At 46.7% G+C, this 24869-nt stretch overlaps 1 protein-coding gene across 1 annotated transcript in view; it reads right to left on the bottom strand.

Moving 5' to 3' along the window:
- The window catches only part of CDH17 (cadherin 17), a 78096-nt gene that overhangs the window by 50586 nt on the left and 2641 nt on the right, over nucleotides 1–24869 (bottom strand). The window contains exons 2-3 of the mRNA XM_062189503.1: nucleotides 10238–10308; nucleotides 2510–2608 (exon numbers count right to left, since the gene is read on the bottom strand). Of these exons, the coding sequence (XP_062045487.1) occupies nucleotides 2510–2608; nucleotides 10238–10300 (162 nt within the window). The 5' untranslated portion in view covers nucleotides 10301–10308. The remainder of the gene's footprint in view (nucleotides 1–2509; nucleotides 2609–10237; nucleotides 10309–24869) is intronic.

Below are 24869 nucleotides of genomic sequence, written 5' to 3'. Positions count from 1 at the left end.
TAGTTATGGATTTAAAACTTAATAGTGTCAAGGTGACAATGCTCCCTAAGCTAATCAACAAATTCAACACATTTCCTATCAAAATTACTGTTGCCTTGCAGACTGATCCTAAAATTCATATAGGAATTCAAAAGATTCAGAATAGCCAAAACACTCTTGAAAAAGGAAGAAAGAGTTGCAGGACTTAACGCTGATTTCAGATTTACCACAGGGGTGGGCATTTATCCCAGCACTCAGGACTTTCTGTTGGTCAGTGTTTCCACAGGCATCTGTTCGTGGTTTCTCATCAGTTGCATAGTGTTGTCTGAGTCTTCTATGCCCTTGCCCACTTTCTCTCTTGAAATCTCTATTACTGTTAAATTACGTATTCTCTTCACGCCAGTGAGGACCACTATGTCCTACATCAGAGTATGTGGGTTCAATGCCCAGTTCCAGCTCCTAGCTGCAGCTTCGTGCCGACACAGACCTCGAAGGTAGTGGTGATGGTGCAGGCAAGTAGGTGCCTGACCTCACAGGTGTGCGGACTTCTGTGCATTGTCTCCCCGACTAGACTCGGGACCACCTGCCGCCTGCCATTTTCTCACTAAATGCACACCCCCATGCTTACCCCTCTGCTGTGCTCAGAGCCTGCTTCCTATTTGGAATCGAGCACTTATCTCTGAATATTCAGGTTAGGAGCTGTTGAAACCTTTTCTGGTCACCCACTACCGTCCTCATGGAAACATTAGTAACTCTTAGATTTTAAATGTACTTACCATTAAAAAAAAATGTGACGTAATACATGTGTCAATTGGCTCGATTTAGCCAGCCCACAATCTCCACAGAGTTCCAAGCAACATGTTGTACATGATAGATCCAATTTTCACTCATCAATTTTTTTCAAAATAAATTTTAAAAATCAGTCACTCTTTTGCCACCTAAGCTTGCCCTTCTGCATCCCACCAGACGTGCTCCAGAACCTTCCGGGCATGCACCTGTGTTCTTGTCACTTGCCTGCCCACTGGGGCAGGCACAGCACCTGGGTCATCCATATCCCTGGTACCTAGCTTAGCGTCTGCTTTAACAGTAGGCACTCCATACATGGTCAATTAAAAAAAAAAAAAAAGTGTACTGAGCACATAAAGTTCTTACCAGCTTGTGAAGCATAATGCACAAATGAAAGGAATTTTAAAAAGAGCGAGTCTGCACCCACGGGTTCCCGGGCTGAGCAGGGAAGTAAGCAAACAAGGAGATGGCTCTGGATGAGTAGTGGGGCCGGCTAACCAGTTCCCCACAGTGGCCTTTCTCCCTCCCATTTTGTAGCCACAAGGGTCTTTTCTGAACTTGACTGAGGCCCACTGCTTTGGGGGAGAGGGGAACCTGAGCGCTTTGGAGCCAGCGCCCGTCTGTCTCCGAAGCCCCCTCTCCCAGCCTCTTTCCTGGGCTCTCCCGCCGCAGCCGCCAGCCTCCTGGAGCCCTTCGCCTCTGCCCGCACAGAGCAGCTGTCCTGGCCTGCCTTTGCCAGACACTCTGCCCTCACTTCCTCTCCAGGTCAGTCCTGTCCGTTTCTGGACTCTCAACGCATCCACACATCCTCAGGGCCCAACCCCCTTTTCACACCATGCACGGCAGAGCCGGCCATAGACGCACGTGCACTCCTGCCAGTTGATTGAAGGGAGCCCCTCTGCGATGACCCTGTACCGTGTCTCCTCTGTGGTCCAGAACTGTCCCCCCAAAACCAATACTCAGTAGTTAATGGAAGGCACCTGCTTTAGAAGGTAGTGTAGCAACCCCCGCGGCTCCCCTGTAAAAGCAGTGAGGAGGGGTCCTGGACGCCCCCTGAGGCTTGTTAAAGCCCCTCCCCCATCTCTGGGCACCAGCTGCTTCCTGAGGGGACATGTGCCCAACCCAGCCCTATGTTACCGCCCTTCGCCATTACATTTCCAGAATTGGTTCAGTGCCGCCGGTAACGGAAGTCCCTCATGCCACCTGCAGTCCGCCCTGATGCCCCTCACAGGTATCTAACCAAGTGAGACAGCCACCCACCACCGCTGGCGTGCCTTGGCCAGCCCGCAGGTGCGGCCCCAAACCTGGGCCCAGAGGAAGAGGCGAGGGAAAGACCGGCCTTTGGCCAGTCTATTCCAATGCTGAGTTCAGAGAAGCCCGGTATCAGACGCTGCAGGCAGCAAGTCTATGGAGCAGACAGCCCCTGGGGGTCAGGGATCAGATGGCCAGCGCTCTGGCCAGAGACTGGGCCACTCCAATGAACAGGCAGAGTCTGCAGGCACCAGGCTCCCGCGAGCGGGGTGAGCTCACTGGCTCTGCAGGTGACTAAGGAAGTCTGAATGAGGAGCAGGAGCGGTGCTGCCCTCACTGTGCCCGACCCCCTCTGTTTCACTCAGCTGGGTCATTCTTGATCATGAGATTTGTCGTGCCGCTGCTGGACCGCAGATAAGGGAGTAAGAGTTCACGTAAGAGTTCACGCGAGAACTGAGAAGTCAAGATGACAGGGATCCAGGGGAGCCTTTACCTGGAATATGATTTGACTTGGTTCTTGGCCTTCATACATGGAAAATGTCATGGGTTTCAGGGGTCCACTAAACTTCCCGTCTTGGCCATATCCAGCTGCCTGTGAACAAAGAGAGAAAGTGAGCATCCTTCATGACTCTGTGTGTGTGTGTGTGTGTGTGTGACTTGCTGATTTCTGTCAGGTCTTCCAGAACTGACCCCTGAAACACAGGATTCTCTCACGGCTGCAATGTGAAATACGATCATGACACACAGGGGCTCCAGCTTGGTCCGAAGTTTGCATTGCTTTTCAAGTTTAACCATCAGAACAATGGGGAAGAAAAAAACAGGAAGAATATTAACATTCCTGTGTAATAAAAGGGGCTTAGAGAGGTGACGCTGGAAGTCCGACTGAGCGAATGCACAGGGTCTCCCACACTGCCACTCTGCCTTCTCAGTTCTACTTGATTGGCATCAGCTTCTTCAAACACCTCTCGCTACTCTTGTGATTGGATAAGGACAGTCAAGGCACAGTCTTGGTGCTTTGGAGTTCAGAGTCACCTCAAGGATAACCAAATTTATAAGGGAGAAAAAAATATGCAGACATGTTTAGTCTAATGCTTGCTCGGCACACGGTTACGTGGTAATCTTTGGCCAAATCTGAGTCTGAATTTGGAGTCTTAAGAATTTGCACTTCAAGAAACGCTTACTGGTTTTAACACTTGATTAGCTCATTTAGAAAGAAAAAATGAAAACACAAAAAGATTTACTCCAAGCAGTAGTCCCAAGTAGTAGAACCCCTGCTTTGGGTTCAGAAATGCAAAGAGCCTAAACTTAAAAGCGAAGCAGCCCCTCAGCCAGCCACACCCAGGTGGAATAGTAACCAGAGCGCTAGGACAGTAAGGAAAGCTCTTACACCTGCTACGTAAGCATAAGGAACTCTGCCCTAGCACGGTTCACCCCGGGGACTATCCTGCCGGAGGGAATGACTACTGTTAGCCCAGTTTTATAGGTGCTGTGACTCAGGTGCAGGGAAGTTAAGCAATTTTCCCAGGGAGTAGCTGGAACCAACAGTCTCAGCCACTACGCATCACTGCCCATGGTGGGGGTGCAGAAGTGACCAAGGTGACCTGCAGCATAGCCAGCCTCACTGGGGACATGCATGCAGGGTGACTCTGTCTCCAGTCGGAGAATGGGGGGCACTGAGTCTCCCCAGGAGGGCCCTCTGAAAGGAACGGCAGAGCGGGGGCACACAGGAAGGGTGAGCCAGTCATGCACTCACACAGATGTCTTCTAGGACAGGGACCTGGTGCCCCATACCCAGCGGCAGCCTTCCCTCCTTCCCAGGTGTTTCTCTAGGTCTCCTGTTCGTGGTGGAAGTCAGAGGTGGGAAAGATTAGCATGAGAAGCATGACATGGCCAGTCAGTGGTTTTTGGAGCAAGATCAGCAAAACCAAAACAGTAAGCACTGGGCAGGGGAGAGGAGAGTTCGTTTTCCACTTTAAGGAGAACAAGGTCAGTCTTGCCATGGAAACTACTGCCTGCAGGGAATAGCCCAAGAACAACCAGTCTATGAGAGACGGGGGGGAAGGTCTTACACTACATCCCTCCTGTGCTGAGTCTTCACTAAGTTGATCCTGGTTGTCTGATAATACAGAAATAACAAGAAGCCAACTGTCACTTTCCCAGCTCCCCTGCAGCCACAAGGGTGGCCAAGTGACCCTGTTATTATTCATATTCATGAAGCAAGAGGAGGAAGTCTAAGAAGGGTGGGAGAGATCCTGGCAAGGTTCTGGTTTTCGGTTGAAAGAGGACTGGGGTAGTGTTTGGCCCAGCAGTCAAGATACCACTTGAGACACTTGCATCCCGTATCAGAGTACCCAAGTTCAAGTCCCAGCTCCACTCCCAATTCTAGTTTCCTGCTCTCATACAATCCTAGGAGACAGCAACGATGGCTCAAGTACTTGGGTCCCTGCCACCCACATTCATGATCTATATTCAGTTTCTGACACCTGGCTCCAGCCTGGCCCAGCCCCAGCTGTTTTGGGCATCTGGGAAGTGAATCAATGGATGGGAGTGCTCGCTTCTATGCATGCTCTCTTCTGAGCATGCTTGCTCGCTCTCTCCCTGTGTGTGTCTCTTTGTTTGTTTCTCTGCCTCTCAAAATGAAAATTTTAAAAAGGACAGGGGCCAACACTGTGGCTCAGCAGGGTAAGCCCCTGCCTGCAATGCTGGCATCCCGCAGGAGCCCTAGTTCAAGTCCTGGCTGCTCTACTTCCAATACAACTCCCTGCTAATGCACCTGGGAAATCAGAAGATGGCCCAAATGCTGACAACCATGTGGGAGACCCTCAAGAAGCTTCTGGCTCCTGTCTTAACCCCCCCCCCCGCCCCAGCCCAGCCCCAGCCATTGTAGTCATTTAGGGAGTGAACCAGTAGATGGAGATCTCTTGAGCTCTCTGTCTTGTCTTTGTAACTCTGCCTTTCAAATAAATAAATCTCTTTTAAAAACATCAAAAAAGAAAAGATATGGCCAGCATTGCCATTCCCCTTGATTCTTGCTGAGACAGGGATGTATCTGCAGTTTGGGAAGCCATCAGGAACCATGAGGGACAGTTGAGCTCAAAAGGTGGTGGAGGGCCAACACCGACATCCCATGTGGAAGGGCCCGGTTTGTTCTAGCTACTCTGCTTCTGATCCAGCTTCCAGCTAATGTGCCTGGGGAGCAGCAGATGATATCCCAAGTATTTGAGTTCTTGCCACTCGCATGGGAGATCCAGGTGGAGTTTCTGGCTCCTGGCTTCAGGCTAGCTGTTGCGGGCGTTTGGGGAGAGAACCAGAGGACAGAAGATCGAGCTCTCTCTCTCTCTCTCACTCTCTTTTTCTCCCTGTCACTTTGCCTTTCCAACAAATACATACCTTTTTTTTTTTTTTAAGATTTATTTATTTGAAAGGTAGAGTTCCAGAGGCAGAGAAACAGAGAGATAAAGAGAAGGAATGAATCTTCTACCTACTGGTTCACTCCCCAAATGGCTGCAATGGCCAGAGCTGGGCCAGTCTGAAACCAGGAGCCAGGAACTTCTTCCAGGCCTCCTACATAGGTGCAGGGGCCCAAGCACTTGGGCCAGCTTCTACTGCTTTCTCAGGCCATAGCAGAGATCTGGATCAGAAGTGGAGCAGCTGGGATTCGAACCGGCACCAATATGGGATGCCAGCACTGCAGGTGGCAACTTAACCCACTACACTACAGTGCTGGTCCCATAAATACATCTTTTAAAAAAATGGTAGTGGCAAGAGAGATAAGCCCAAGCCTCTGATAACACAGTGGAACTGCCAACCTGTCCTGAGTTGCCACTCCAGGCTCCATGTTACCTGAGATCATAAACCCCTATTTATTTAAGATGCTCTAAAGTCAAATTTCCTGTGACTAGCAGCCAAAAACATTTTTAATTGTTAATAATAATTTTAACTAGGCCGGCACCGTGGCTCACTAGGCGAATCCTCTGCCTGCGGCACTGGCACCCCGGGTTCTAGTCCCGGTTGGGGTGCCGGATTCTGTCCCGGTTGCTCCTCTTCCAGTCCAGCTTTCTGCTCTGGCCCGGGAAGGCAATAGAGGATGGCCCAAGTGCTTGGGTCCTGCACCCACATGGGAGACCAGGAGAAGCATCTGGCTTCTGGCTTTGGATTTGAGCAGCACACTGGCCATAGCGGCCATTTGGGGGGTGAACCAACAGAAGGAAGACCTTTCTCTCTGTCTCTTTCTCTCACTGTCTGACTCTCCCTGTCAAAAAAAAAATAATAATGACAATAACTTTAACTGATATATAAAAAATTGTACATTTTTATGTGCACCATGTGATATTTCAATACATGTATACATAACGTTCAAATCCAGGCACAATCTCTATGTCCCCAAATACTTATTGAAAGCATTCTTAACCCGCACAATAATTCTGCAGACTTTCAGCTGGCTCTTCCTTCCTCCTCCTCCTCCGCCCTCCCACTCCATTTCCAGTCTTCGCCAGTTCCAGTATCTCCTCTGGAAGGTGGGGCACAAGTTCTTGGTACAGCTGGCGGCGTGGCGCTGTGGCTGATGCAAGAGGAGGATTGTGCCTTCCTGCCTGACACCAGGCACCTTCAGCAGCTTTGCCCCTGGTCAGCAGGTGGTCAGCCTTCCCGCTGGCCACATCTGAGAACACTACACTCACCAGCCTGCCTGCGGGGAGCAAGGCTGTGGTTTGCATAGGCAGACAAGCTGCCTGGCCTAATCAGGAACGGCAGGCTGTGTCTGAGCTCGAGGGTTCAAAGTTGCATCCTTGTATCAGGGCAACGAATCTCTTCCTGCCCATTAGGGCGACTATCGGGGCTATAAAGATTTCAAAATCCGTGTGCACACCTATGGTGAGTCACCAAGCCTCACCGCCGGAAGTGGGCAGGACTGTGTGGTGGAAACCTAGGAATGAGCAAGAGGGTGGCTCCATGCCGGCCTTGGACGGAGAGCACCCATCATCTTTTCAGCAAGGAGCTGAACCGAAGGCAAGTGAGTGGGATGACACAGCCAGCTTCTCCTGCGTGGCAGCCATGGACGTGGCACCCACATACCCCATCTCTTCTGATCCGTGCTCTCAGGATACCGTTCTGCAGAGTAGCCCCACAGCAGAGGCAACGCACTCACAGATCACTTAGTGCTGCCCCAAGACAGCTGCCAGCCCTGGTGCCCCACCAAGTCCCGACTCTCAACCACATTGCCACACTGCCTTCTAGACCAACGGAGCCACAGCACTTGCCAGGTCGGCCTGCTTTGGAGACGCCAGCAAGAGTTCAACATATTGTTGTGTAGAATTTGTGCCAAGCCCTCCTTCTCCCAGAAGTCCCAGGCAAATTCTAGAATAGGTGGCTTCTGCTTGGGTTCCCCTGCCTCCCTGCTCAGCACCCTTTCTATATCCCTAGGTTGCCTACTTGCTCTCTTCCGTGCTCTGCACTGTGTCACTGCTGTGTTTCCAATCTCCTGTGAAACCAGCTCTTAGCACAGAGGAGGGACCAGTGCTGTGGCATAGCGGATGAAGCCACAGCCTGTGGCACCAGCATCCCATATGGGTACCGGTTCGAGTCCCAGTTGTTCTACTTTCGATCCAGGTTCCTGTAAGTGCACCTTGGAAAAGCAGCAGAGAATCACACAAATGCCCGGGCCCCTGCACCCATGTGGAAGACCTGGCAGAAGCTCCTGGCTTCAGACCGACCCAGCTCTTGCTGTTGTGGCCATTTGGGGAGTGAACCAGTTGATGAAAGCCCTTTCTCTCTCTCTCTCTTCTCTCTCTCTCTTCACCCTCCCATCCGCTCCCTTCCTCCCTGTCACTCTGCCTTTAAAAGAAAAAAAAAAAAAATTAAAAAAAAAAAACAGAAGAGCCATGCACAGTGTTAGAATAATTGGCTGATGAGTCTCAAGTGGCAGGCAGAACACTCCAACTAAACTTCTAGTCTTCATTCTATGAAGGGGGTTGGGATATGAGGTGGACAGAGGCAAGAGGGAGAAGTGGTTATGGCAATACCCCCAAGATCTCATTGAGGAGGGAGCAGCCTCCTGCCTTCACCCGAAGACGACTCCTCCGCTGAGCCACCTCCTGGGCAAGGCTCTCGCTGCCAGCAGTGCTTTGGGCCATTGTTTCACTCTAAGTAGAAATCCCATAGGGGTGCAAGTAGAGAAGGGAACCTCATTTTCACGTTTGTCCAGGAAGAAAAATGTGTGTTCCATGCTCAGGCAACAAGCAAGAGTCTACTAATATCAAATTGCTGAGACAGAATCTTGCCCCTCCCCACAGATCTCAGAGTGCCATTTCTTTTTTTTTTTTTTTTTTTTTGACAGGCAGAATGGACAGAGAGAGAGAGAGACAGAGAGAAAGGTCTTCCTTTTTGCCGTTGGTTCACCCTCCAATGGCCGCCGTGGTAGGCGTGCTGCGGCCGGCGCACCGCGCTGATCCGATGGCAGGAGCCAGGTGCTTCTCCTGGTCTCCCACGGGGTGCAGGGCCCAAGCACTTGGGCCATCCTCCACTGCACTCCCTGGCCACAGCAGAGAGCTGGACTGGAAGAGGGGCAACCGGGACAGGATCGGTGCCCCGACCGGGACTAGAACCCGGTGTGCTGGTGCCGCAAGGCGGAGGATTAGCCATTTCTTAACATAAGCCTCCATTTGCATATTTCCTTTCTACCCTGTTGCCACCACTCTGTAGGCACTAAATCTGCAAAGGTGACCAAATGCAGTCCCTTCCTTGTGGAAAGCAGGGCCCATTCAGATGCATGCCCTGAGGACCCAAAATGCTATAGTGATAAAAAGCTACTGTTCATTGAGTTCTTAGAGTGTGCCAATCACTGATCCAAGAGTTTAATAAATGTGGTCTGATTAAATTACAACAGCATCTCTTAAGGCAAGTACTACAGATTGAGTATCCCTTCTCCAGAATTCATGGGACCAGAAATGTCCCAATTTTCTGATTTTTTCAGACTTTGAAAAACATGTACAGACTTGACAGACTGGGCATCCCTAATGCCCTGGTCCCAGCTGTATCATGAGACCTGTGTCACGGGGCAGAGATCTGAAGTGGAAAGCTTGGGTGAGTCACTCAGTTTCTGCTTCCTGGTATGTGGCTGCGCTGAGTTTGAAGCCAGGCTTGACTTTGCCACCATCCTTGGATACTGTAAATATCAAAGGGTGTCCAGGAGGACAGGAAGAAGAGAGACGGTGAGTGGGGGTGTTTGAACCAGCCGTTACAGCACAGCGCGTCCTGGGGACAAGCTTCGAATCCGCAGACCATGAGGATACACACTGCTCAAGAAGTTTGAACTACATCCCCCCACCACCCACACACACACATACACACACACACTGTCCAACAGGGACGGCTCTGCTAGCTGTACAAGTCTGACTCTCTTTATAAATATTTTGAAATGTGTAGGCTCTTGGGGCTCTCTGGGATTTGGAGTTTGGTGTGTTATTTGTGGATTCCAGAGAAAGGGAAACAAGATTTGAGGTGTAAGGATCTAGGAACTTCTATATTAGAGAAAGGAAAATACACTCCCATAATCCTGCTTTATAATACAACAAATTTCTTGGCAAGCTTTGGGAATATCAGGAGCCCCGTGGGAAAACAAGGATTGAATCCCACTATCTAGCCCAAGGATGATGGCTGGGACCCCCCAGTTCCATCCAGCTCTAAGCTCAGGAAACCTTTGTCAACAAATGGCTGAGAACCAATTTAACCCCAAAATTCCAAGCCACCTATGAAAAGAACAGGGTGGGAGGGAGTCAAAAATAGAGAAAATGCTTTTCTTGATGTTTGGGTGCAATTTTTTCATTGTCAAAGTAAAAAAAAAAAAAAGTCAAGTTTAAGGGACATAGACTAATGAATATGTACATATTCATATATATCACTCTCATTTTTTTCTGGATTCCTTGAGCTACGCATGAAGGTCTAGACCTGAATGGATCGTTTTAAACTTTGCCCATCAAATGATACTGGCTTTTAAGAGCTGACAAGAAAGTGCTTCCCCAGGTTGAAGGAGAGACAGATGATAGGTAACATCTCACTGAAAATATATGATGACAAACTAGTGCCCACTCCATATGGCAACTTAATATTCATGAGTACATTTTTTTTTCTTGACAGGGATGATTGCTATTCTTTCCCTGGTAAGGGCAGGAAGATGGCAGACGTATTCTAGTAAATAAATGGAGAAACACATCTACTCTCTTACCAAATATAGTATAAGAAGACACAGGGAATGAAGATGGGCTTGAGTCATCATGATACTCTTCATTCAAATGCCTGCAAATAAACCGGAGATAAATATGATTAGTTACCAGTCTGTGAAAATCATGTCTTCCAACCCATAAAGACTCATGGATGTGATTCAGTGATAAATGTAGTAAAATGAGATCCCTAAAGACCAAACTCTCCTCTATAAGGGACGGGTTGACCTTCCAGGAGCTTCATGAAACCTCATCCATGGTAACCTGCAAGTCAACACTTTGAAACAAATGCTCCATAATGTCATGTCTTTAACTGCCTCACTCTTAGTCTCCTTCATTCTAAGGCTTACATGATAGGCAATAAATATAATCCCCACTCATTTTTTGTTAATGCTTTAAAATAATTTTACCCTTATTATATGTTTTACTCATTAAATTATACTATTATACTCTTATTATTATATATAATTTATATTATAAATTTTATTAATATATGGGTCAGGAACAGCCAAGATAACTAGACACAAGATTTTAGTAGTTCTGGGGCTGAACATTTAGCCTAGCAGCTAAGCTACCCGTTAAGATACCAACATCTCATATCAGAGTACCTGGGTTCAATTCCCAGCTCTAGCTTCTGACTCCAGCTTCTTGCTAAAGTAGACCCAAAGAGACAGCAGTGATAGCTCAAGTGACTGGACTCCTACCACCAATATTGGAGACCTGGATTGAGTTTCTAGTTCCAAACTTCAGCCCAACCCAGTCCCAGCCATTGCAGGAGTTTGGGGAGTATTTCTGTCTTTCAGTATCTATGCATCTCAAATACATACATAAGGAGGTCAATTTAAGTTTAATGGTTCTGATTCAAAGCTTCACAATATTAGACTTCTCAGGTGGGAAGCACTAAAGAACATTGGCAATCCTTCATTCAGAGATCTCACCGGCTGTCTCTTTGGCCTTCTAAATAAAGTTCATACCCTTGTAATACACTTCAGGAAAAAATGTGTTACCTATGCCTCCAAAAGAGACCAAATGAGAATCCCAAGTCTGCCCTTATTGTCTTCTGTTCAATATTATTTTCCCTTTCTTCCTTGAGGCTCTACATTTCACAGAAATTATACTTTCACTGAGACATGTCATGACTACTTGATGCAAAAATGTGGGCTATGTTTCCCATGTGGCCTACAAAGCATTGCTGCCCAGCACAATGCTGGACTCCAGAAAGCAAACCAAAAGATTCAAGGAAATCAAAAATACATCCACTGCCTAAAATTCCAACCACTTTATTATCTCTGGTTATCATTTTATGATCCTGGTTTACTTCTTCATCCTCTTTCATTTTTAAAGCTTTTATGCACTGAAAACATATCACCAGTATACTCATTGTTGGAAAATCATTAAAATTTTAACCACTCTAGGGGGAGATGTTTGGCACAGTGGTTAAGATATCACTTGAGACACCTGCATCCCCTATCTGACTGCCAGGGTTCAAATCCCCACTCTGCTCTTAATTCCACCTTCCTGCTAATGCATATCCCAGTAGGCAGCAGGCACTGACTCAAGTACTTGGGAGACATGTACTGAGTTCCCAGCTCTTGGCTTTGACCTGGCCCAGGCACCACCTGTTGGAGGCATTTGGGGAGTAGACCAATAGATAGGAGAACTCTCTCTTTCAAATAATATTTTTTCAAATTAACCACTCCAAAAATTTAGATGCTAAAAATGATAATTCCAAATGCTGTCAAGTGATGTACCATTTTTACATTTTTTCCTTCAATTTTATCCTTGAATGTTCCATATCTGTCTTTGTCACTCACTAAAGAAAGGATATACTACAAGAAATCAAATGGAGAGTAGAAATTTCTCTATAAGAATCAAAATAAAGAAGATGCAAATATAGCAACAAACTTTAAACCACACAAGTCAAATTAACTACAGAAGGAAACAATTCTTTAAAATACAGATTTGAGTTTTCTCACATTTTAACTAGCTTGTTTCCTGAATTCACATTTAATAAAATATGCAAGTGGCAAACTTCTTTAGAGAGCATTTAACCATTTTCCTTTTAGCACTTGGTAAATTCTGATAAAAATGTCAGTACTGCTTTTGGAGATGGACAGGTAGAGGCTGTTGGAGGGAAGAAAAGGATCTTTGTAGAAACAACAGGAGAGCCGAGAGAGTAATCTGAAGGAAGAAATAAAAATATTTGAATTCATTTTCTTATATTCTATTTTTCATTTATTAGAGTTGTAAAATGTTTTGACTTATTAGCACTCTAATAAAGTGTGTCTCAGATACTATGGTGTACAACTATTTTTGGCTCTGCTTATAAATTGACTTCTGGGATAATTCCTTATCTATTCCATATTGGAATTCTTACACAAATGAAAAAATATACAGAACTTCATAAAAAGGAAATGCTTTTTAGTATTTTACAGATTTTTTTTATTTATTTGAAAAGCAGAGTGACTAAGAGAGGGAGAGACAGAGAGAGATCTTCCATCTACTGGTTCATTCCTGAAATGGCCACAACAGCCCAGGCTGGGACAGACTAAGCTGAGAGACCGGAACTTCTCCCACATGGGTGGCAGGAGCCCAAAATACTTGGGTCGTCTTCCACTGCTGCTTTCTGTGGCACATTAGTAGTCAACTGGATTGGAAGCAATACAGCTGGGTCTCAACCTATCACTCTGAAATGGGATGCCAGCATAAGCAGCAGCTTAACCCTCTGAACCACATGCTAGCACATACTTTAAAAATATCATGTTTAATCTTGTCTCAGTTAAAAAAAATCTTCATCTGTTAAAGCTTGCATTGAAATGTTGGAAGTTTAGGGAGCAGGCATTGTGACACAGAGGGTTAGGCCACCACGTGTGAAGCTGGCATCCCATATGGATGCTGGTTCAATTCCTGACTGCTCTACTTCTAATCCAGCTCCCTGCTAAGGCACCTGAGAAAGCAGCAGGAAATGGCCCAAGTGCTTGGGCCCCTATGTGCACATGGACGATCCAGATGGAGTTCCAGGTTCCTGGTTTCAGCCTGGCCCAGCCCCAGCTATTGCAGCCACTGGGGAATAAACCAGTGGATACAAGATCCCTCTCTCCCTGCCTCTCCTCTCTCTATAACTCTGCCTTTCAAATAAATCTTTTTTTTTTAATGTGAGTTTAGCTTAACAATATATATGGAGTTCAAAAGAAAGTAGCAACTATGACTACATGATTAGAAAATAGGAGATAAAATATTTTAAAAAAATAATAATCAGCTTGTCAAGCACACACACATTCTTGTTCTCTCTCTCACACACACACACACACACGCACACACAGCTGGTACATCACTTGACAACATTTTGAAAGTAGTTAAAAGCAAACATAACCAATTGTTTTACAGATTTACCTGGGTCATATCGAGGAGAAATAAATATGGAAGCAGAATGAGGAGTTCAGGCAATGTTAACAGAATCTTCAAACAACTTCAATGGCTACACAAGAAAAATAGTTTTCTCCTATGGGGAGCTTTACATTCATACAAGGAGAAATTTTCCTTTTTCTAAGACATTTCATCTTTGAAGACAAAGATAGGGATAACACCATGGCTTTTGGGTCTATTTGTAGAGTTGATACTTGAACTGTAAAGAGGCAAAAGTCTTAGGAATGCCCTGGGCGATAAGGAAGAAATGACCACGTATTTAGCAGAGCCAATGAGGCAGATTTGTGGAGGGACCTTTAAAAGCAGCGGAGCCTGGAGCAGGCGTTCAGCCTACCTGTTAGGAAGCCTGCACCCCACATTGACTCCTGGCTCCAACTCTTACCTTCAGCACAGGAGGCCGTAGTGACGGCTTAAGTAACTGGGTTCCTGCCACTATTGTGGGAGACCTGGGTTGCATTCCTGGCTCCTGGCTCTGACCTTGGTTCCAGGCATTGGGGGCATTTGGGGAGTAAATCAGCAAATAGGGAAGCTCACTTGCTTTCTCCAAAATAACTTTTTTAAAATAATAAACATTTTTTAAAGGAAGGGGGAATGAAGAGAAGGCATTTTGCCTAGTGGTTAAGATGGCTGCATCTCAGGCCAGCGATGTGGAGTAATAGGCTAAGCCTCCGCCTGCGGCACCGGTTCGTGTACTGGCTGCCCCTCTTCCAATCCAGCTCTCTGCTGTGGCCTGGGAAAGCAGTAGAAGATGGCCCACGTGCTTGGGCCTCTGCACCCACATGGGAGACCTGGAGGAAGTTCCCAACTCCTGGCTTCGGATCAGCCTAGCTCTGGCCGTTGCGGCTATTTGGGGAGTGAACCACTGGACAGAAGACCTCTCTGTCTACATCTATAACTCTACCTCTCAAAAAATAAAATCTTAAAAAGAAAGCTGCATCTCACAGCAGAGGACCTGGGTGCAATCCCAGCTCTGGTTCCTAACGCCACCTTTTGGCTCATGTAGACCTTGGGAGGCAGTGGTGATAGCTCAAGCAGCTGGGTCCATGCTGCCTACCTGGAAGAGCTGGATTCTGTTCTCAGCTCCCTGCTTCTGGTCAGCCCAGCCCCAGTCATCGTGGGCATTTGGATAGTAAATAAGAGGATGGGAGCTCTCTCCTTCTCAAATAATTTTTAATTTTTTTTTTTTTGACAGGTGGAGTGGATAGTGAGAGAGACAGAGAGAAAGGTCTTCCTTTTTGCTGCTGGTTCACCCTCCAGTGGCCGCTGCGGCCGGCACATCATGCTGGTCCAAAGCCAGGAGCCAGGTGCTTCTCCTGGTCTCCCATGGGGTGCAGGGCCCAAGCACTTGGGCCATCCTCCACTGCCTTCCCGGGCCATAGCAGAGAGCTGGCCTGGAAGAGGGGCAACTGGGATAGAATCCGGCACCCCAACCGGAACTAGAACCTGGTGTGCCGGCGCCGCAAGGCGGAGGATTAGCCTGTTAAGCCACGGCGCTGGCCTTAATTTTTAATTTTTTTAAAATGGCATAAGAGGATAATGCAAAAGGCAGGCTCCGAGTCAGAGAGCCTGGACAGGAAATCCAGTTCTGCGTTTTCCGAGCTGATCTTCCACAAGTGGATGACGTCACCTCTGTGCCTCAGTCTCCTCCCGTGGAAAATACCCAGAAATTACTCAGTAATAAATAGATGCTCTTATGGCTTTCTCACACACATAATGCGTTGGGAATTGTTATTCTCATTTTATAGACGAGGAAATTGAGGTTCAAAGTTAAGCAGTTTGCCTAAGGTCAAGCAATTTGCTGATAAGTAAGCCACTCATGCTTCCGACAAGATCTGTGAATTCTAAAGCCCAAAACTTCTTACAAAGCTTTCTACTGCTTCCCATATAGCCTGATAGCTACAGAAAATGGATGCAGGCGCAGGTGCAGACGTACATGTCATAATGTATATGTAAAATTTCATACATGCTGTATAAGTTAAGTACCTTACTCCATGGTTTCAAAGATATTTTAAGGAAAAGCTAGGATTAAAATCCTTCTGGACTTTTAGATCCATGAATTTCTTGAATATATAAAAATTAGCTTTTCAACACAATCAATCTGATTTCAGGTCCAAATATTTTTTAGAATTAACTCATTATCATTAAACATGACTTTCTTGGGGGCTGCTTTACATTGCTTGTTTGATTTGGAAACACAAACAAGCAACAATCCCAGGTTCCAGATTGAAGATGAAGTCCATGGTCTTCTGGAGCCCCAGTTTCCTTATTAACAAATTCAACACCACATTGAAAATATTCAAGACAAGAAATTGTGGGCTGGCTCTGTGGTGCAGTGGGCTAGGCCACTGTTTGCAGTGCCGGCATCCCACATGGGTACCAGCTGGAGTTATGGCTACTCCCCTTTGGACCCAATTCCCTGCTAACACACCTAGGAAAGCAGTAGAGGATGGCCCAAGTCTTTGGGCCCCTGCACCCATGTGGAAGACCTGGAAGAGGCTCCTGGCTTTGGTTTGGTCCAGCCCTGGCCGTTATAGCCATTTGGGGAGTGAACCAGAGGATGGAAGATTTCTCTTTCTGTAATTCTGCCCTTCAAATAAATAAATCTTTAAAAAACTTTGTACTGTACAAAATTTATTTTTCATCATTATTCTCTAAACAATATAACAACTATCTACACAGCATTTACACTGTAGTAGGTATTCTAAGTAACCTAGAGATGGTTTAAGTATGTGGGAGGATTGTTTAGGTCATATGCAAACACTGCACCAGTAAGAGATTTCAGTACCCACAGAGTCCAGAGTCCATGGGGGCAGAGGCGTGTCCTTGAATCAGTCTCCAAGGATACAGAGGGACACATGTATATATACAACTGCATATATTGATTTTCTTAAGCCTAACAACGCTTTTACATTAGCAAAATACACATGACCATGTTACCAGCCGATTTTTCCTTCACAGAAGTAGAAATGCAGACAATGATGACACATTCGGGGTTCTTTCTCAACCAACCCTTCAGCAGCCCAGGTCTTTCCATGCTGTTCCCACCTCTTCTAGCCTTATCTGCCACTCCCTCCCCACACCCAGCCACGCTGTCCCCCGGGATGGACCTTGCACCCAGCTCCCCTCGGTCCATGCTTCAGCACTTGCTGCTCTCCCCGCCTGGCACCGGGCCTGGCCCAGAGTAAGTGAATTGCTTCGTGAGCGTGGGTTGAGATTATCCTTCCTCATCTCTACTTCCACTTCTCCCATCTTACCATCTAGGTCCACTTTATCCATTTATTTTAAAAACAGTGCATTGGGCTTCTAGTATGTTCCAGATACCATGCTAGGAACTGAGGTACTGAAACAAGGGTACCGGGTTGGCCTTTGTGGAGCTAGGACCTAAATCCTACTTCCTTCAGCAAATCTTCTTTGATTTCCAGCTAGAATCCTCTTCTTCTTGAAGCCCCATCCTGCCAGTATTTTCTTTAATGTTTATTTGCTTATCTTTATCTATTTGAAAGAGAGATCAATCTTCCATCCACTCAAATGGGCTAGGAGCCCAGAACCTCATCCACGTATCCCAAATAGGTGCAGGAGCCCAGGCACCGGATCCATCATCCATTGCCTCCCTGGAGGCAGGGAGCTGGATTGGAAGTACAGTAGCTGGAACTCAACCAGCACTCTGATATGGGATGCAGGAGCCCCAAGCGGCAGCTTGACTTGTGCTACAACACTGCCCCTTACCCTGCATTTTATTTCTTATCATTTATTTACCTGATAATGTTAATGCCTCAACTAAAAACTGAAATCCATCAGAGGAGAGGCTACATCATTATTTTACTTAACCTTTCAGAGATCTTTATATACTGTCTTATATACACTAAGCCCTCAACAGATATTTGTTAAATTCTAAAACATTTGTGATTGCCTAGTTAAGTATGTATATCTAGTAGTTTGTTCTCACCTATAAGACCTTCCAGAACTAACATGTCAAAGGAAACTAACTTGAGATTGAAAACTTTAAATACATAGCTAAGAACAGGTTGAAACAGATCATCTGTACTTTGATTTTTTAAAATTTATTCATTTGAAGGGCAGAGAGACACACACAGAGAGACATAGAGACATAGAGAGAGAGGGAGAGAGGGAGGGAGGGAGAGGGAGAGAGAGATCTACCGTTTCATTCTCCCAATGTCTGTGATGCCCCTGGGCCAGGCCAGGCCAGGCCAGAGGCCCAAGCCAGGAGACAAGAAAGTCAATCCAGGCAGCAACAGAATCACCTGAGCTGTCACTGCTGCTCTCCAAGCTGTGCACTGCGAGGAGCAAGAGCCAGCTCAAACCCAGGTATTCCCATGTGGGACATGGATCTCAGCAGCAGGCCAAATGCTCCCGATTTTTTTCCTTGAGCGATTTTAATCCACAAAAGAAATACAAACAAGTTGAATGACAGAAAAGAACATGAAAATAAAGTGAATGTCTTCTTTTAATCAGATGATCAATCAAAGAGGCTGCTGTCTGGGACATTTTAATGAAATCTAAAAATGTAAAAGTAAAAATGAACTTGTCCTTTAAAGACACAGAAAAGTTTCCAGTGGCAAAGAGGAGCAATCGCCTTCCCCTCCCATGAGTAGGGTGCTGGGATATCCCAGGACAAGCCTGCCACACCCTGCAGTGGTTGGGAGCGCAGACTCTGGACCTGGACTGGCGGCTCAGGGACCCGGCCCCAAGTGCTCTCCTGTAAGGCGGAGATAATAACGGCGTCCATCTCTCAGAGTGATGGGATTCAATGAGCTCATATTTGGAGCAATGTTCGTCAAATAAAAATTTGTTCTGCTGCCCAAGTTGGCCTCACCAGAGCTCAAACATCAGACAATAAATCTCATTTCCCAGTTCTCGGCTTTTGGTGGCCCTGCTAAGGCGAATATCCAAGAAGCCTTTGTAGCAACATCCTCTGACCAATTCCAAGCAGATGACACTGATGCCAGGGTTAAGCCAGAAGGGGACTCTGGTCTGTCAAACAAGCCCTACTCGTATTTCCTCTTTGCAGGGACAAAATTCCCTACTGAGCATCATACCCCGAGTCACGACGACATGGTGAGACGCTGTCGCTTCAGACTGAGCTCACCTAAAAGCAACAAGATATATGCACATGATAGACTGCTTCATGAGCAGTGCTTGGAAAGGATCTGAGTACAACTCCAGATAACTCAGGGCCATTGCATGTAAATTCTTTGAAATAGCTGATCCCACCAACTGCTTAGCATTCTTGCTGTTTGTCAGGTTTCCCTCAGATACAAGGACTGAATTCAGACCTTTTCTATACCAACTATCTGAGAGTCCAAGCATACTCTTAACAACATAGCTAAAAGGCTTTCCAAAATAGTAATAGGCCAGCATTTTGGCACAGTAGATAAAGCTGCTGCCTGCAACACCAGCATCCCATATACGCACCAGTTTGTGTCCTGGCTGCTCCCCCTTCCAATCCAGCTCCTTGCTAATGGCCTGGGGAAAGCAGTAAAAGATGGTCCAAGTATTTGGATCCCTACCACTCACATAGGAGACCCGGATGAAACTCTTGGCTCAGGACTAGCCCTTGGAGCCATCTGGGGAATGAACCAGCAGATGGAAAATGTGTGTGTGTGTCTTCTCTCTATAACTCTGCTTTTCAAATAAATAAATAAATAAATCTTCAAAAATAGTAAGGGCAGGCATTTGGCACAACGGTTAAAGACACCACGTGGGATGCCCACATCGCATATGGGAGTGTCAGGGTTTGCATCTCGGCTCTACTTCTTTGCTGTTGATGTGCACCTGGGGATGCTGCAGATAATGACCCAAGCACTTAGGTCCCTGCCACCCATAGGAGAGACCTGGACTGAGTTCCTGCCTCCTGGCTTCAGCCTGGCCCAACCCTGGCTGCCACAGGCATTTGGTGGGAGAAGCAACAGATGGGAGATCTCTCTTCCTCAAACAGACAAATAAAAATTTAGGCACACAAAAGAAAATCAATTAGGGGAGGAATTTTTAAAAGAAGGTCTCAGTCCTTAAAATGTGGAGGCACCTTAGCTAGCAGATGTCTCCACCACCACCTGCTGTGACTACCAGCTGGGGTCTCTGCTGACAATGTGTGATCAGAGCTGCAGCCTGGCATGCAGGGTTGGTGCCTTCATTTAGTTCACCACAGCCCAGAGAACACAGGAATCCCTGCACATCCCAGATCAGTGGCCAGCCAGAACAACAACACTACGGCAGCTAATATTTATTGAAAACAATGTGCACACAGTGCTGAGATCTTGATATGAATCCTCTTATTGATGTCTCAGAAGCTCCTGAAGCACATACAATTGGAATTTACCTCTTTTTTTAAAAAAATATTTATTTTATTTATTTGAAATACAGTTACAGAGAGGTAGAGACAGAGAGAAGTCTTCCACCTGTTGGTTCACTTCCCAGATGGCCACAATGGCTAGAGCTAAACTGATCCAAAGCCAGGAGCCAGGAGCTTCTTCTAGGTTTCCCACGTGGGTGCAGGGGTCCAAGGACTTGGGCCATCTTCCACTGCTATCCCAGTCCATAACAGAGAGCTGGATCAGAAGAGGAGCAGCCAGGACTAGAACCAGTGCCCATATGGGATGCTGGCGCTTCAGGCCAGGGCTTTAACCCGCTGTGCCACAGTGCCAGCCTCAGAATCCACCTCTTAAAGATTGAAAATCAAGGAGGGGCTGGCGCTGTAGCTTAGCAGGTAAAGCCGCTGCCTGCCATGCCGGCATCCCATATGGGCACCGGTTTGAGGCTTGGCTGCTCCACTTCCAATCCAGCTCTCTACTATTGCCTGGGAGAGCAGAAGATGGCCCAAATCCTTGGGCCCCTGCACCCACGTGGGAGACCCAGAGGAAGCTCCTGACTCTTGGCTTTGGATCAGCATAGCTCCGGCCTTCATGGCCATCTGGGGAGTGAACCAGCAGATGGAAGACACCTTGCTCTCTCTTACTGCCTTTGCCTCTCTGTAACTCTGCTTTCCAAATAAAATAAATAAATCTTTTTTTAAAAAAAGATTGAAAGTCAAAAGGTGACATTCTAGGAAGTTCAGAGACTTGCCCAAGGTCCCACTGCCTGTGCTGTTAATCATACATGCCTTTTAAAAACTTGGGGGAGGGGTAGTGTGGCATAACGGGTAAAGCTGCCATCTGTGATGCCAGCCTCCTATATGAGCGCCAGTTGAGGCCCAGGCACACCTCTTCCAATCCAGCTCCCTGATAATGCTCCTGGGAAAAGCAGAAGTTGACCCAAGTGCTTTGACCCTGCACCCACATGGGAGATCCGGATAGAGTTCCAGGCTCCTGGGTTGAGCCTGGCCCAGCCTCAACCACTGTGCTCATTTGGGGAGGGAGGCAGTGAATGGAAGCTCTTTCTCTATCTCTCTTCCTCTCTCTGTAACTATGCCTTTCAAATAAGTAAATAAAATCTCAAAAATATATTTTTAAAAAAAGAAAAACCATACTCTTCTCCCTCAGAAAACATAAACATTCATATAAAACACCAAGCATAATTCAATCCATCACTTATCCCTCCAAAGAATTTGAAAAGAGTTTTGTTGTTGTGTTTACTTTGTGATTGCTCTTCCTCATCACATGCTAATACCACACACACACACACACACACAAAGGGAGAGCTATGTCAGCCTGGGGCACTGTTCCTACTGTGAACGTCTCTATGTTGTACAGTCTCATTCCCCCACTGAGTTTTACAAGAGACTCCCAATATTTAATCCAGCCAAGTGTTATGGGTTAAATTGTGCTCTATCTCCTCCCCTCGACCCTGTCCCACAAAAAAAAAAAAAAAAAAAAAAAATCCAGATGTTGGAATCCTACCTCCCAGATACCTTATTTGGAGCCTTCATAGAATTAATGAAATTAAGATGAAGTCATAAGGGTGGGCCCTACTCCAAGCTGACCGGTATCCTTATCCAAAGAGAAAACGTGGAAACAGCCTCCTGTACGGAAAGAACACCACGTACACAGGAAGCCAGGCAGCCACAGACTCCAAAGAGAGACCTGGAACGGATGCTTCCTTCACAGGCCTCAGGAACCACCCACACCTTGATCCTGGACTTCAGCTTCCACAGCTGTGAGACTACTCATGTCTGGGGTTTAAGCCATCCGTTCTGCAGTGTGTTGTTACGGCAGCTCAAGCAAACTAATACAAACTAATACTCCGGAGTCGCCTGAGGAAAGTGGCCTCCGGGGGGCAGTGCCCACACATGCTGGGGGCTTCCCGATTCTCCTGCCAGGCTCCAAAGCCTCCAGGAGACAGGTTCAGGCACTTGGGATTGCCCTACTTTTCTAAGGACAGGAATTTCTAGGTCCCAGAACCACAAGTAACTCAACATGCCAACATTGATGTCTTAGCCCCTGCATACAGCTAACCATTAGGCAAATCTTAAACAGAGACAAGACTATTTGTCCTTTTTCTTTAAAAAAAAAAAAAAAAAGCCTTAAGTGTTTTCCATACAAAAACAATTCATGCAGTTCCAAAGAACAAAGCAAGTGCAGGAGGAGAAGATGGCACAATTTGTTTTCAAATATCCTGAGGTGGTGTGGGCAGGAGAGAAGGTGACTGGAATTCACAATATCACCAGGGCCAAAAGGCACCAAATACCCCGGGTGCCACTTATTTCCCCTCTGCAGCACGCACTGCTAAGCACCGAATCAGTTTTAGGCGAGGCCAGATATGAATGAGATCCGACTCAAAGCTTGCTCACACCATCGCTCATCCGGTGACGTCTGCACTTTGCTTTTGGAATAGAGAGGGGGGAAGAGAAAACGTGGCTATGTGGGAAGAGGAAGGAAAAGGGGGAGGGATGCAAGCATACCCACCACCCACATGCACGCGAGCTCTCTTTTTCTCTCATTAAACTTTGCAAGATAGATATACACCAGTCTTGGAATATATGAAAATCTGGATTTACAAGTACGCATAACTGGAGGTTGTTATTGATCAGTAGGCTTCATGATAAGGTTGATGGGCTTGTAGGAAGAATAGACGCCTCCTCTGAGGAACTGAAAATGGTTGAAATTGGGGCAGGTATTTAGCCTAGTGGTTAAGATGTCACATGGGCCTGGCACTGTGGCGTAGAGTGTAAAGCCGCTGCCTGCAGTGCCACATTCCATATGGGCACTGGTTCAAGTCCCAGCTGCTGCACTTCAGATCTAGCTCTCTGCTATGGCCTGGGAAAGCAGTAGAAAATGGCCCAAGTCCTTGGGCTCCTGCACCCATGTGGGAGACCCAGAAGAAACTCCTGGCTTTGGTTTGGTCCAGCTCCAGCCATTGCAGCCATTTGGGGAGTGAACCATCGGATGGAAGAGCGCTCTCTCTGCTTCTGTCTCTGCCTAACTCTGCCTTTCAAAAAAAATAAAATCTTAAAAAAAAAAAGACATCACATTAGGGGGTTGCCATTATGGAGGAGCAGGTAAAGCAATGACTTGCGATGCCAGCATCCCATGTGGGCACAAGTTCGTGTCCCAGCTGCTCCACTTCTGACCCAGCTCCCTATTAATGGACTAGGAAAGCCGCGGAAAATGGCCCAGGTGCTTGGGTCCCTACCACCCATGCAAGGGGCCTGGAGGAAGCTCAGGTTGGCCATGGCAGCCAGCTGGGGAGTGAAACCAGCAGGTGGAAGATCTCTGTCTCTCCCTGTCTCCCTGCAACTCTGCCTTTCAAGTAAGTAAATAAATCTTGAGAGAGAGAGAGAGAGACAGACAGACAGACAGAGACAGACAGAGACAGAGACAGACATCACATCAGAGTTCCTGGGTTTGATACCTAACTCCACTTCTGACCCCAGCTTTCTGCTGACGTACACCCTGGGAGGCAGAGGTTGTGACCCAAGTGGTTGGCTTCTTGTCGCTCACAAGGAAGACCTGTATTGAGTTCCCAGCTACTCGCTTTGGCATTGGATGTGGCCCTTGCAGACATCTGGGGAGTGAAACAGTAGATAGGAGTTTCTTTCTCTCTCTTTCTTTCTGCCTCTCAAATAAGTTTTTTTAAATTGTTCATTACAATATGAGTCACTAGCATAATTCTTATCAAAGAAAAGAATAATGAGCTCCAAGGTCTATCACTGAAATGTGGTTCTGCTCATGCCCGGTTGGCATTTGCTCCACCCAGCACCCTGCAGACTGAGCAAGGGAGGTCAGCAAGGAAGAGAGTCCCCTCCTCCGAGCTGCAGGCCAGGCCAGCCCCGAGTGGAAGGGAGGCCCCAGTCTGGGGTGACAGGGCTTAGCACCGAACTCCTTGTGCTGTACAGGTTCACGCGGCAGAAGCCCCAGGAGGAGGGCAGGGCCAGGACCCTCCTAGGTCTCCAGCAGAGCATCACCCGTGTCTCACCCAGCCTCATGGGAACACAACTTCTCATCAAAGGTGCTTGATTGGTTGTGACAGTGTTTCTTCCTGTGTTGTACAACACACCTTGATGTTGAGTAAAGGATACAGATGAACATTTTGTCAAAGTAATAAAGTCGCACATTCGGGCCTTAGAAAGTCAGTAGGAGGAAAGTCCACATCAGATTTCACCCCGTAGGATTTGGACACTGAACAATTAGACAAAAAGCCTTGCTGTGATACTAATTCATTTATAAGGTAACCCGAAGGCAACAATGTGCAGTCATATTCAAGGACAGCAGGTTAACGTCCTCATTTCTGTAATTAAATCATAAGTGACAACTGGGATGGAAGGAGAGAAAGCAAAAATTTAATCCCATTTAATTAATAGTACCAAACCATGAGGAAACCTCATCAAGAATTGGATTTCTTATCATTGAAACATTAAAAGATTTGCATTTTCTGAGTATCCACTAAGCACTTTGAACAACTCATGTCAGCTAAACAGCACAACAATCTTACAATGCAGAGTGATTGTCCTACAGGGCGGGAAACTGAGGAAGGGTTATGAACTGAACACAGAGCTCAAGCGTGGCACCACTCAGCCACGCGGCCTCCAGGTAAGGAAGAGGGACTCATCTTTAGCTTAAACCAACCTACACTTTTGAGTCTATTTGTCTCTTACACAAGAACTTTAAGTCCTAATGTTTTCAAACAATTACTAGATGGTAAGAAATTATTGACTCAGATTCCACGGATGAGACTATTCAACATGTCAGCATTATAGGATATTTTAAGAGAAAATGAGTGTTCTTTGTAGCACGTACACAACAATCAGGTATAGCTTAG

This window comes from Lepus europaeus, chromosome 4 (genome assembly GCF_033115175.1).
Source record: "Lepus europaeus isolate LE1 chromosome 4, mLepTim1.pri, whole genome shotgun sequence".
NCBI lineage: Eukaryota > Metazoa > Chordata > Mammalia > Lagomorpha > Leporidae > Lepus > Lepus europaeus.
Note: the sequence above shows the minus strand (reverse complement) of the source record. Positions and strands in the feature narration are given on the sequence as shown.